The sequence below is a fragment of the Phyllostomus hastatus genome, unplaced genomic scaffold, assembly GCF_019186645.2.
Source record: "Phyllostomus hastatus isolate PE091 unplaced genomic scaffold, TTU_PhHast_1.1 phas_contig_80, whole genome shotgun sequence".
Classification (NCBI taxonomy): domain Eukaryota; kingdom Metazoa; phylum Chordata; class Mammalia; order Chiroptera; family Phyllostomidae; genus Phyllostomus; species Phyllostomus hastatus.
In genome coordinates this window covers 22,388,822-22,401,230 of record NW_025333960.1, presented here as the reverse complement: position 1 = coordinate 22,401,230, position 12,409 = coordinate 22,388,822, and the positions used below count along the sequence as shown (strand labels likewise).

General features: G+C 35.7%; 1 protein-coding gene and 1 pseudogene across 2 annotated transcripts in view; one reads left to right on the top strand and one right to left on the bottom strand.

Annotated features, from left to right (window-relative positions):
- Nucleotides 1-12,409, top strand: part of SS18 (SS18 subunit of BAF chromatin remodeling complex) — a 66,703-nt gene that overhangs the window by 16,519 nt on the left and 37,775 nt on the right. For both annotated transcript variants that reach the window (XM_045849860.1, XM_045849859.1), the window contains exon 4: nucleotides 9,210-9,363. In XM_045849860.1, the coding sequence (XP_045705816.1) occupies nucleotides 9,210-9,363 (154 nt within the window). The remainder of the gene's footprint in view (nucleotides 1-9,209; nucleotides 9,364-12,409) is intronic.
- On the bottom strand, nucleotides 4,591-5,127 carry LOC123826066 (annotated as a pseudogene).

Genomic DNA, 12,409 nt, shown 5'->3' with positions numbered 1-12,409 from the left:
GAAATTATTTAATTCACTCTTAATTTGAATAGAATTAAGTGCAGAAAAATATTTTACAAGACTTAATTTAAACATTGTTTATATTAGAAAAAGACAAATTAGGAACAAGTGTCAATTTTGAGGGTGGGTGAAAACAGCTTATGCAGTTGAATTCTACATTTTTGAATAAGGTTGAATTATTTACTGATAATGCTGACAGTATAATAAAAGAAATCACAGAATACTATGATCCTACTTTCAAATAAACAAAAAACAAATTTTAAATAACTTTCTGAAGTATTGTATGAAGTTTTAGCAGTGGTTCCTATTTTCATTTTTCTGGTTTTATAATGATTACACATTACTTTTATAATTTAGCCAGGTGGGTATAGATATAAAAAATACATTCAAGATTAAGCCAGTGTATCTTCTTGGTTTTTAATGGGCGTAAAATTTATCTCCCCCATGTTTCAGAGTGGATTAGCTTTTTAGTTTTGGAAGTATATTCCAGAGAATTCTCCTGGTGTGGGAAGAAGGCATTTACTTTAAAAAAAAAAAAAGTCTTCACCAGAGGATATAGGATATGTTTATTGATTTTAGAGAGAGAAGGGAGAGGGAGTGGGAGAGGGGAAGAGAAGGAGTTGAGGAGCAAAGGAAAAGAGAAGCTTTGATATAAGAGAGAAACATCAATGGTTGGGAAGAAGATATTTACTTTTTTTTTTTTTAATCTTCACCAGAGGATATAGAATGTTTATTGACTTTAGGAAGGGAGGATAGAGAATGGGAGAGGAGAAGCATCGATGTGAAATCAATAGCGACCCATACATGCCCTGACTTGGGATTGAATTTGCAACCTAGTTAAGTGCCCTGACCAGAAATCGAGGGATTCGAACCAGCAACCATTTGGTATATGGGAAGACTTTCCAACCAAATCACCTGGCTAGGACAGAAGGCATTTACTTTCTGTTCTTTTAGATTATGGGTCTGGAGTGACTGGTGATTGACAACATCATTATAGTATTTCAGAGCTGAGATAGTTTAATGTTAGAGTTACGGTGGGTGTGTTTGCTGTTTCATAACAGAAAGATTGGATTTAATAGGTACCCTATTACTAAAACTGGGGAGAGTAATATTAGTAGGTGAATCATTTTGGGTCCTAATTTCTTAGGAAATTTGGAGAATCAGGCTGTGAAAACAGGTGGGAAAATTATTAGTTATGAAAGTTTAGCTCGTCAGGTTTTATAGTAGGATTGAAATCCTGATTAGCTGTTGGGGCAAGGGGTAACAAAAAGACATGACAATTGTTGAGATTATTAAATTGAGGGAATCAGTTGGTAAAGTTGAAAGCCTGAACAAATTCAAAGCTACCTACCCATGATGGCATCCTGAAATTTCATGTGGGAATGAATGAGGAGTCAAGGAGATCTTCCTCAACTGTTGCAGATAGGTATAAAAAGAACTCATTTTTGGGAGATTGACTTAGGACTAGGAAGTAAGGGAAATATGATATGATAAGGCTTTTGGATCTAATCAAGGCTCTTTCATTTGTGTGTATAGAAGTCATCTCTTTTTTAGCTTTTGGTAATATTGTATATGTATCTTCAATTTTGAATAATCTTATTTTTAAGTTTGTTATATCTGTCATTTTAGTGCCTCCTTGTGGGAAACTTTATCAATAATAGCTATATTAGCAATAGTTATGGAGATAACTATTAAACTAAAAATTATATTTAGCAGTTATATTTTTATATTTTAAATAAATATTGAAGGTAATTTTATTGTCGGAATTTTTAAAAGGATTTTATTTATTTATTTTTAGAGGGGAAGAGGAGGAGAAGGAGAGGGAGAGAAACATCAATGTGTGGTTGCCTCTAGTGTGCCCCTACTGGGGACCTGGCCTGCAGCCCAGGCACGTGCTCTGATTGGGAATCGAACTGGGGACCCTTTGGTTCACAAGCTGGCACTCAGTCCACTGAGCCATACCAGCCATGGCAGAATTATTTTTAATTTTATAGTAAGTCACTTAAATTGAGAGTTCATTAATTTAGTTACTAAATAGTAAGTACTATGTGACAGGCAATAGGTAGGTACTTTTTGAAACATCATTGAACAAAACAAATACTGCTCCTCTCTGGTTTTATATTCTAGCAAGCAAGGCAGGCATAATACATAGTTCAATTATAATATATAGCTTGTTTGAAGGCAATAAGTGTTATGGAAAAGGAGAAAAATAGAGCAAGGAGAGGTGTATTGGGAATGCTGGAGGTAAGGATGAAATTTGCAACATGAAATAGAGTGGTCAGGGCAGATCTCATTGAGAAGGTGACATGTGAGCAAAGAATTGAGGAAGAATGTTTGAGGCAGAAGAAACAAGTAGTGGAAAGGTCCCGAAGTCCTGTGCCTGCTTGTTAAGGAACTTGAAGGTTTTGACTGGAGCAGATTCTTCCTCTTTTGTGTGGACAGGTCCTGTCTTGTAAGCTTTTTTCTTTTTTTCTTAAGTCTTGTAAGGCCTTTGATTTTTACTCTGAAATTGTAAACTCTTAGAGGACTTGGAGCAGAAGAGCCTCCACAAAGGATCGCAGGTCTTTTTTTTTTTTCTAAAATTTTAAAATATGTTTGTTTATTGATTTGAGAGAGTGAGAGAGGGGAATGGGGAAAGATAGAATCATTGATGTGAAAGAGAAACATTGATTCGTTGCCTCCCCTACCATTCTGACTAGAAATTGAACTCCCAACCTTCTGGTGTATGGAACGATGCTCCAGTTGACTGAGCCATAGTAGCCAGGGCTGAGTTGATATATTTTAACCAGTTTATTGTGATTACTGTGTGGAGAATTTACTGTAGAAGAGATGGATTGAATAGGTAGTCCAATTGGGAGACTGTTGCAGTAATTAACATGAGAGAGATTATGTTGGCTTATGCCAGGGGTGGTCACAGAGGAGGAGGTAATAGAAATGGTTAATTTTAACCCTTGCTAAAAAATGCAAGAAATTTGTAACAATTTAACCTCACTTATCCTTATTGAGTTTTTATGTTAGTCTTATTATATATGTATACTTACATGTATGTTTAAACCATATAAGTCATTGTTACTGTTATTTTAAATAACAGTATTAATTTATATTTATTTACATACTCCTTTCTATTAACACATTGTTTGCGGGTAGTTTTTACCACGCGCTCTACTGCCAGTCAACATAAAATGTATAAATACGTTTCCCGCATAAAATGTGTTAATTTCTCTAGTTCTGTGCTTCCATCTGGGGTCATTTTCTTTTAGTTAGATGAATTCCCTTTACTTGTAACAGGTTCTCTCAGCTTTTGTTTTTCTGAAACTGTTATTTCATATTATAGTTTGGAAGATATTTTCTCAGTGTAAAACTCGAGGTACATTGGTTTATTTTCTTAAGTAAAAAAAAAAAGTCATGTTTCGATTCCCAGTCAGGGCACATGCCTGAGTTGCAGGCCAGTGGGGGCCACGTGAGAGGCAACCACATGTTGATGTTTCTCTCTCTCTCTTTCTCCCTCCCTTCCCCTCTCTAAAAAAAAATAAAATAAAAAATAAAAAAAATAAATAAATAAAACTCTTTAAAAAAAATAATAGCTGAAAGTTTCTAAAAAAAAAATCATGTTATTGTGTTGTGTTTTGCTTGTTTACAATGAAAATTAGTCTTATTGCTGTTGCCCTGAAGACAATGTATATTATTTTTCCTGGGCACTTTTAAGATTTTCTTTTAGACTTTGGTTTTTAGGACTTTGACTCTGATGTTTCTAGATATGGTTTTCTTCATATCACGCTGTTTATAGAGCTTCTTATGTTTGCTAGAGACTTATATCTTGTTAGCTTTGGAAAATTCATTCCAGTATTTTTCATATATTATGGATATTTAATTTTCTCTCCTTTTATAACTCTAGTTAGATGTATGTTAGACTTTTTCACCATGTTGTACATGTCTTTACCCTTGTTTGGGGGTATTTTTTTTTCTTTATTTTTTCTTGGTGTGTCATATTTTCTACACATTTTTTTCAATTCACCAATTCTCTTCTTTGTTCTAACTAAACTGCTGAGTTCTTAATTTCAGTGAGGATATTTTTCAGTTCTGGAATTTTCATTTGACCCTTAAGAAGTCTATGACTTTGCTGAAGTTCTCCATCTTGTGGTTTTTCTTGAACATGTCAATGATAGTTATTTTAAACTCTTGCAGATAACTCGAAAATGTGAATGGCCTATGTGTCTTTTTCTATTTCTCTTGGTTGTCCCTATACTCTTTTTTTTTTTAAAGATTTTATTTATTTATTTTTAGAGAGGGAAGGGAAGGAGAAAGAGAGAGAGAGAGAGAGAAACATCAATGTGCGGTTGCTGGGGGTCATGGCCTGCAACCCAGGCATGTACCCTGACTGGGAATCGAACCTCTGACACTTTGGTTCCCAGCCCGAGCTCAATCCACTGAGCTATGCCAGCCAGGGCTCCTATACTCTTTTTAAAATATTGAGATGAAATTCACATAACATGAAATTCACCATTTTAACTTCTTAAAGTGTGCAGTTTAGTGGTTTTTGATATATTCACGGTTCTGTGAAACTATTATCACTATCCAAAATTATAAAACTTTTTTTTTTTTTTTACGAATGAGGCAATTTATTAACCCAGCATCATTTGTTCTAATGCTTCTTGTTGGCAGCTTCCACCTGTCCGGCGATTCTGTCCAGATCTCTCTGTCCCTGAGGCGTCAGTTTTCAGCCCCCATCCTGGTCCTTCTCCACCATTTGCAGCCCCTCCAGGGCTTAGAGGACCCGGCAGGCCATGCTCTTGGAACCACAGATAGAAACATTTACCTCTGCTAAAGTGGCTGGGCATGACACCATTTCTCTGTTGTCCCCCATAGATCTTGGTCATGGAGCCAACCCCAGTGCCGCCCTGGAGATATAGGTGCCGCGCTGTGGAAGCAGCTCGCGTGTAGAACCAGTTCTCATCGTAGGGAGCAAGCTCTTTATGCTTGGCCAGCTTGACAGTGTCCACCCATTCAGGGACTTTCAGCTTCCCAGACTTTTTGAGGAAGGCTGCCAGAGCTCTGACGAACTCCTGCTGGTTCACGTCTTTTACAGTAACTCTGGGCATTGTGCGGCCTCCGCGCTGCCAGCCAGGGGAAAGGGTAAAACATTATCACTCCAGACTGGGTTGACATTCAATCCCAAATCTCCCTTTTGCTCATCCCCCAGCAATGATTCATCAACCTGTTTTCGTCTCTGGATTTACCTATTCTGGACATTTCATATAAATGGAATTATACAATGTAGTCTTTTGAGTCTGACTTCTTTCACTTAGCATAGTGTTTTCAAGGTTTATCAGTGCTGTAGCATCAAGGTTTATCAGTGCCGTAGCATGCTTCAGTACTTCATTCAGTTTTTGTGGTTGAGTAATACTCCCTTGTATGGATGTATAATATATATATGCCACATTTTGTTAATTTATCATGAGTTGATGGACATTTGAGTTTTTTCCTACTTTTTGGCTATTATGAATGCTGCTATGAACATTTGTGTACAAGTTTTGTGTGAATGTACGTCTTCATTTCTCTTGGATCTATACAAGGAGTAGAATTGCTAGGTCACATGGTAGCTTTTGGAGGACCTGTGAAATTGTTTTCCACAGTGGCTGTTTTTACAGTCCCAACAGCATTTATGAGAGTTTCCCCTTCTCTGCATTCTTGACGATACTTGTCACTTTGTGTAGTTTTAAAAATTGTTATAATCATCCTAATTGGTATTGGCTATTCTTGTTTTTTAGAATGACATGTAATTTTTAATAGAATGTCGGACATTATAAACGTACAGTTGTAGGGACTGTACTTGGTGTTATTTTCCTCCAAAGAGTTAAGTTTTACTTTGGTAGGGGAAGTACTAAGGCATTACCTTCAATCTTTTGAGGGTTGATTATAAAGTGTTTTAGGGTTGATCTATTTCAGTTTTGACCTTAATCTGTGCAGAGGTTTCTTTTGTTTTTGTTTTTGTTTTAAGTTTGAATAGAGAGCCTCAGTTGCTTGTGAAGGCCCTTCTATTTTGGTGGGACCTAAACTCTCATCTCTGTCTCCCTAGCACTGGGCAGAAACTAAAATCTGTGCTTAGCTATTTAGCTTCCTAATGGTTTTTTTTCTTGGATTTTCCCCTTTTGTGGTTGTTTAGTTTCCAGCACTATGGTGGCCCCAAACTGACTGTCTTCTACATAGTCCAGTAGAACTGCCACTTCCTACTTGGACTCTATTTTCCTGTTAAACAGGAAAGTCAAGGAAAAAGCCAAAGTGATTATGGAGCTGATCTTCTATGTTTTGCTTCTTTCAAGAGTTGTAACCTTTTCCGTTTCTCTCCTTGCATTGCTTGTTAGTGTTTTCAAAGAGTTTTTACATTTGTCTAGATAATGTCTGTTAGGAGAGTTAGTTCCATACTTCTTGTTCTTATGATGGTAGCCGCAAAAACTGATTCTTATGAATTGAATCACAGGAAATGAAAAACCGATATCTATTGAGAGTGAGAATATTAATTTTCATTAGAAAATTTGGACACAAATGTAGGAGGAAAGATTTTTATTTTCAAACCAGGGTTGAGGTCAGCTATGTTTGAGGGATGATAAAGGATAATTAATCCATTCACCTACTTGGGCTGCTTTCAAATCTTGGCGATTGTAAATAATGCAGCAATGAACATAGGGGTACTTATGTTCTTTCGAATTAGTATTTTGGGTTTCTTCAGATCAGTTCCAAGAAGTGGAATCGCTGGGTTATAAGGCAGTTCCGTTTTTAATTTTTTGAGGTATCTCCATACTGCTTTCCATAGTGGCTGTACCAACAATGCAAAAGGGTTCCCCTTTCTCTCCATCCTCTCCAGCACTTGTTTATTGATTTATTTGTGGTAGACTTCTGACCAGTGTGAGGTGATACCTCATTGTGGTTTTAATTTGCATTTCTCTGATTATTAGTGACTTTGAACATCTTTTCATATGTCTGTTGGCCAACTGTATGTCCTAGTTGGAGAAGTTTCTATTCACGTCCTTTGCCCATTATTTAATTGGATTGTTTGTGTGTGTGTGTGTGTGTGTGTGTGTGTGTGTGTGTGTGTTGAGTTTCATAAGTTATTTATAAATTTTAGATATTAATCCCTTATCAGGTGTATCGGCAATATGTTCTTCCATTCAGTGGGTTGTCTTTCTATTTTGTTGATGGTTTCCTTCCTGTGTGAAAACTTTTTATTTTGATGTATTCCCGGTTCTTTATTGTATCCCTTGCTTGAGGAGATATATCAGAAAAAATATTGCTACGAGCAATGTCTGAGATTTTACTGCCTATATTTTTCTAGGATTTTTATGGTTTTGGGTCTAACATTTTAAGTCTTTAGTTTATTTTGAATTTCTTCTGTTGTGATGGTCAAGTCTCATTTTTCTGCACCTATCTGTTCAATTTTCCTAACACCATTTATTGAATAAACTTTCTTTAGTCCATTGTGTGTGTTTCTTCCTCTGTTAAATATTAATTGACTATAAAATGGGACATTTACACAATGGAATATTACTCAGCTATAAAAAAGAAGAAAATTTTACCCTTTGTGACAGCATAGATGGACCTGGAGAACATTATGCTAAATGAAATAAGCCAGTCAGAGAAAGACAAATATATATGATTTCACTCATATGTGGAATCTAATGAATAAACTGAACTAGCAAGCAAAATAGAGACAGACTCATAGATAGAGAGCAGGCCGACAGCTCTGGGAGGGGGTTTAGGGATGGAGGGATAGAGCAAAAAGGGAAAAGGACTCTTGGACATGGACAGTAGTATCCATGTGATTGCAGGGGGAGGGAGGTATAAGAGGGGTAAATGGTAATGAAAAAAAAAACAATAAAAAAATTTTTTTAAAGGATAATTTAAAACTAAGATAAATGAACACTGAGTTGATGTTTGGTAATTTTTTTTGAAAATTGAACAAGATCATTAAGTGTTAAAGACTACAAATTGAAAAAAGAATTTAAGATGAGAATGAAAGAATATATTTAATAATAAAGGATAATTAATATTTGGATTTAGTAGGAAGAAATTTAAAGACTATGAATTTTAAATGAGTGTTATTTCGAGTAGTACTTGGTTGTTTTTATAAATGTTAGTGATGATTAAAGGGTTGTCGATCAGAGTGTTTACATGTGATAGCTAAAGAGCAATGTATATTTGTCAGCCATGCCAGAGTGGTTTGTGTTCACAGTGTCTGAATGGTACACACAAAGTCACTAACCGGCCGCCTAAAAATGTGGGAGAAATAAAATAACTGAAGTTATAAGAGTAGATATTATATTTAGAGCATAAAGAAGTAGAGAAAGAAGGCAGAAATAAGTTTGTAGAGAATAATACTGCACTGTCCTTCTGCAGGCATAAAAATTGGGGTTTGGAAAGAAACTAACCATTTGCTTTCTCCATCAAATTATCCCCAAGAAGGGAGCCAGGTGTTGCAGACCACCTTGTGTCTATGTTTTTCCTCTCGCCCTTTTCTGAACTCTCAAGGTTAGTCAGTGATTTTCTTCACACTTTCATTAGGAAATTTGCCAAAGGCGTCCTTTTGAGGCAGCTGTCTCTATACCCTTGGAGGCCATCAGTAATGTTCCTATCTATAGGAGCAGTCGGCACAAAAATGTTGGGCTGAATTGAGTCTTGGTGATTTAAAACATTCCGCCGTCAAAACTACTCCTTCCCCACCTTCAAACAGCATAAAGCATATTAGATTTTGGTATTTCTTGTTCTTTAATAATTTTTTTACACTATTTTTTTCAGGTAAAATCCATCATTAGTAGTAAATACACCCTAATATAATAATAATGAAAGGAGACAATTTTTAAACCTAATTTAAATAACAGCAGTAATGGACACAGTGGAAACCCTTATACATAAATAAATGAAAATTCTTTTTGTACAGAATGTTAAAGTTTTTATTTTCATCCAGATTTTATAAACCAAAAGGTACTTTTATTGTGTTGTTTTTATCTAAGGTGGTCAGTTGATATATTCATGCTAACGATATTATGAACTTTGGGGGGCATATAAAATATGACGTTAATAAGTCCATGATTAAAATGCATTAAAATAAATTTTGTTTCTATTTAATTTAATCATATAGGCAACTGTTACACCATATGCATCTTTAATATATTGTATAACTGCTTCTGTTATTTTACTAAACTGTCTTCTTTCAGCCACCCACACAGAATATGCCTATGGGTCCTGGAGGGATGAATCAGAGTGGCCCTCCCCCACCTCCACGCTCCCACAGCATGCCTTCAGATGGAATGGTAGGTGGGGGTCCTCCTGCACCACACATGCAGAACCAGATGAACGGCCAGATGCCTGGTAAGTTTTTCTCCTCTAAGACATTAACACCAGAGTTGCTTAGCAACTGAAACGACATGGGGGCTCAAGGGATACTAGATTGTTGATGACAAAACTGCTTTGAATGCCCCCGAGTACAAGCTCTCTTAGAGTTTGTTAGCTACAGAGCTACGTGACCTGTATTCAGTGTTTATCAGGCTGCCCTTGGGCTTTGATGTAGCTGACACACAGCATTCCTCTGATGAACAGAACCAGCTAAATTTAGTCTGTCTGAAACTATGTAATACAGCTGGTTTTGGAAGCTTTTTGGAAAAAAGAAGGCATTGTGCCCTGGCTTAAGAATTAAAATCTCTTTATAAAAAGATATAACATTTCCCTGAGTTTTGTATTAAAAATTTATTGGACTCAGAAGCAGTAATCCTGGAAAAACGCATAGGGAAAAGAAACAAACAATCTCTAAAGTGCTAATGTATGTTAGTGTTTTCTCATTGATACTGTTAAAGCTGGTTATAGGTTTGTGTTTATGACATAATATAAATATGGAAATAGATATTAAAGCAAAATTTAAAACTGAAAAATAATGTCAGCTTTCATATATAATGAGCTGTTTCCCTTACTGTTTATCCATTTTAAGTTTAGAGCCACCTAGGATATATTTCAGGCTGTTTGGAGGCTTAGCTAGTTACCTTTGCTGGTTTGAATTTTTAATCTGAAAAGTATCTTTAAACTATTTTGCTTTTGTAACAGACAGCCCATACCCATAAATATTGTTGGGGTGTTTTCTCCGTTTAATAAGAGAATATTTTCACTTTCTAATGACAAAGACTATTTTCATTAATAAAAAGAGAAGTGTTTTACAAATAGTAATAATGAAAGTATATTAAAATAACAGAACAATTTAGTTTTAAAATTATTAATTAGCATCCTTAGGAGAGTGTCATCTTAGCTGATTGTGTTAGTTGGTAGCTTCAGTGACTGTGGGTGATGGGTGTAGATAATAAAGTAAAAAGAGAGTACAGAGTAAGGAAGACAGGCAGCCTCATTTATAGAGGATCCATGTATGACTGATCAGGTAGATGGGTGATGGGGCTTCCGGGGCTGTCTTCTTCTTGCTAGAGCTTGCCATAATCAGTGGCCCACGTGGCACACAGTAATAGGGAGTTAGGAATAAAGACATAATTGCTTGTCAGGTTGTAGTCAGGAGGAATATTTTTGCTGAATCAACATTTGGCTCATTAAGACACAGTGTTTTTAAGACTGGAAAGATAGTACAAATACAGGGTAACAAGTGAGAAGTTTCGTGATTTTTTTTTTATTTTTTATGGTGGTACCTTTAATTAGGATTTTGACTTAACCTCTCCATGTAACTCAAGCCTAAGGCTGAAGGGCCAGTTGAGCTGCAATATAATGATTGTTACTATGACATTTTGGTTTTATGTAAGGCCATCTGGAGTGGTTATAATTTTTAGAAGCTAGAGATTTTCAGCTAGGTGTGACCTAGGTGGTCCAGAATACTGTGGAGCTTCCAAAACAATTTGTAGGGAGGTAGGTGTAGGAGAAGTCAGAAGTCCACTTACTTGTACTTTCTTTATTTAATAAGTTCTATATAGCATTTAACTTCTGTGCACACATTTATACTAGGCTTTTTATTTACCATTTTAGTTTAGTTTTTAATATTTTACAATCTAAGTTGCAGAGCTATTTATATATTGCTGTTCTTGGTCAAATAACCTTTCAGTGTCAGGCTCCTTTTCAAAAAAAAGTTAACTGAGTTTTAGAAGAAGACTAAATAGTACATGCCTGTGGTACCAAAATCAAATGATACCAAAAGGGATATAGTCTTTACCTCTCTAGACACTTTGTTCCAGAGTCAGTGGTGTCTGTTTGTCCTTCAAGAGATATTCTCTGCACCCTCGACTGTCGTGGCTCAGTGAGTTGGGCATCACCTCTCAAACTGAAGAATTGCTGGTTTAAGTCCCCATCATGCCTGGGTTTCAGGCCAGGTCCTGGATTGGGGGCCTGCAAGAGGCAACTGATCGATGTTTCTTCTCCATATCTATGTTTCTCTCTCCTTCTCATTCTCCTCCCCCCTCTAAAAATAAATAAAATCTTTAAAAAAAATTGTTAAAAGAGATTCTCTGTGTATAAAACATATATTTTTTCTTATTTTTTTAAAGTAGTAGTATCTAGCATTCATTAGATAGTATTAATATATCATTTTTTTCTCTCTTCAAGGTATATCTTAGAGACTATGAGTATATAAGATATATTTTAGAGACCACTCAGTGTATAAATATAGTTGGCTCATTCTTTTTGATGACTACATTGCATTCTTTTTTTTTTTTTTTTTAAGATTTTATTTATTTATTTTTTAGAGAGGGAAGGAAGGGAGATAGAGAGAGAGAAACATCAGTGTGTGGTTGCTGGGGGTCATGGCCTGCAACCCAGGCATGTACCCTGACTGGAAATTGAACCTGCGACACTTTGGTTTGCAGCCCGCGCTCAATCCACTGAGCTACGCCAGCCAGGTGCATTCTTTTTTTTTATGGATGCTTCTAATTTACTTGAGCAGTTCCCTTATGATAGAAATATAGGTTATTTCTAGTGATGGTATTAAAACTTATGGTTCTGAGAATATGTCTGTAATTTAAAAATAAACAAGTAAATAAGACATACTATTTGGTATGTATACACACATGTACACATACAAAACTTGTGTATTTATAAGGTAACATTCCAAAAATTGAAATAGTTGGGTTAAAATTACATGCATTTTAATGTATAGATTTCCTGGACAACGTATGAAGGTACTTCTTTCTTTATAATAGCTGGGTCAAAATATTTGATCTTTGCCAATGTGAAGGATGAAAAATCGGTCTCATAGTTTTAATTTGCCTTTTTATATTGTAAATAAAGCATACAGTTTGATTATGTTTATGACCTCTTGTAGTTTTTTGTGTGAACTGGTCATTCATGTCCTTTGCCCTTTCTTTTACTGCTGGCAGTGTTTTATTTATGTGATATTTTAACTAGTTTGTTTTGTGATGTGACTTGTAAGTAGTTTCTT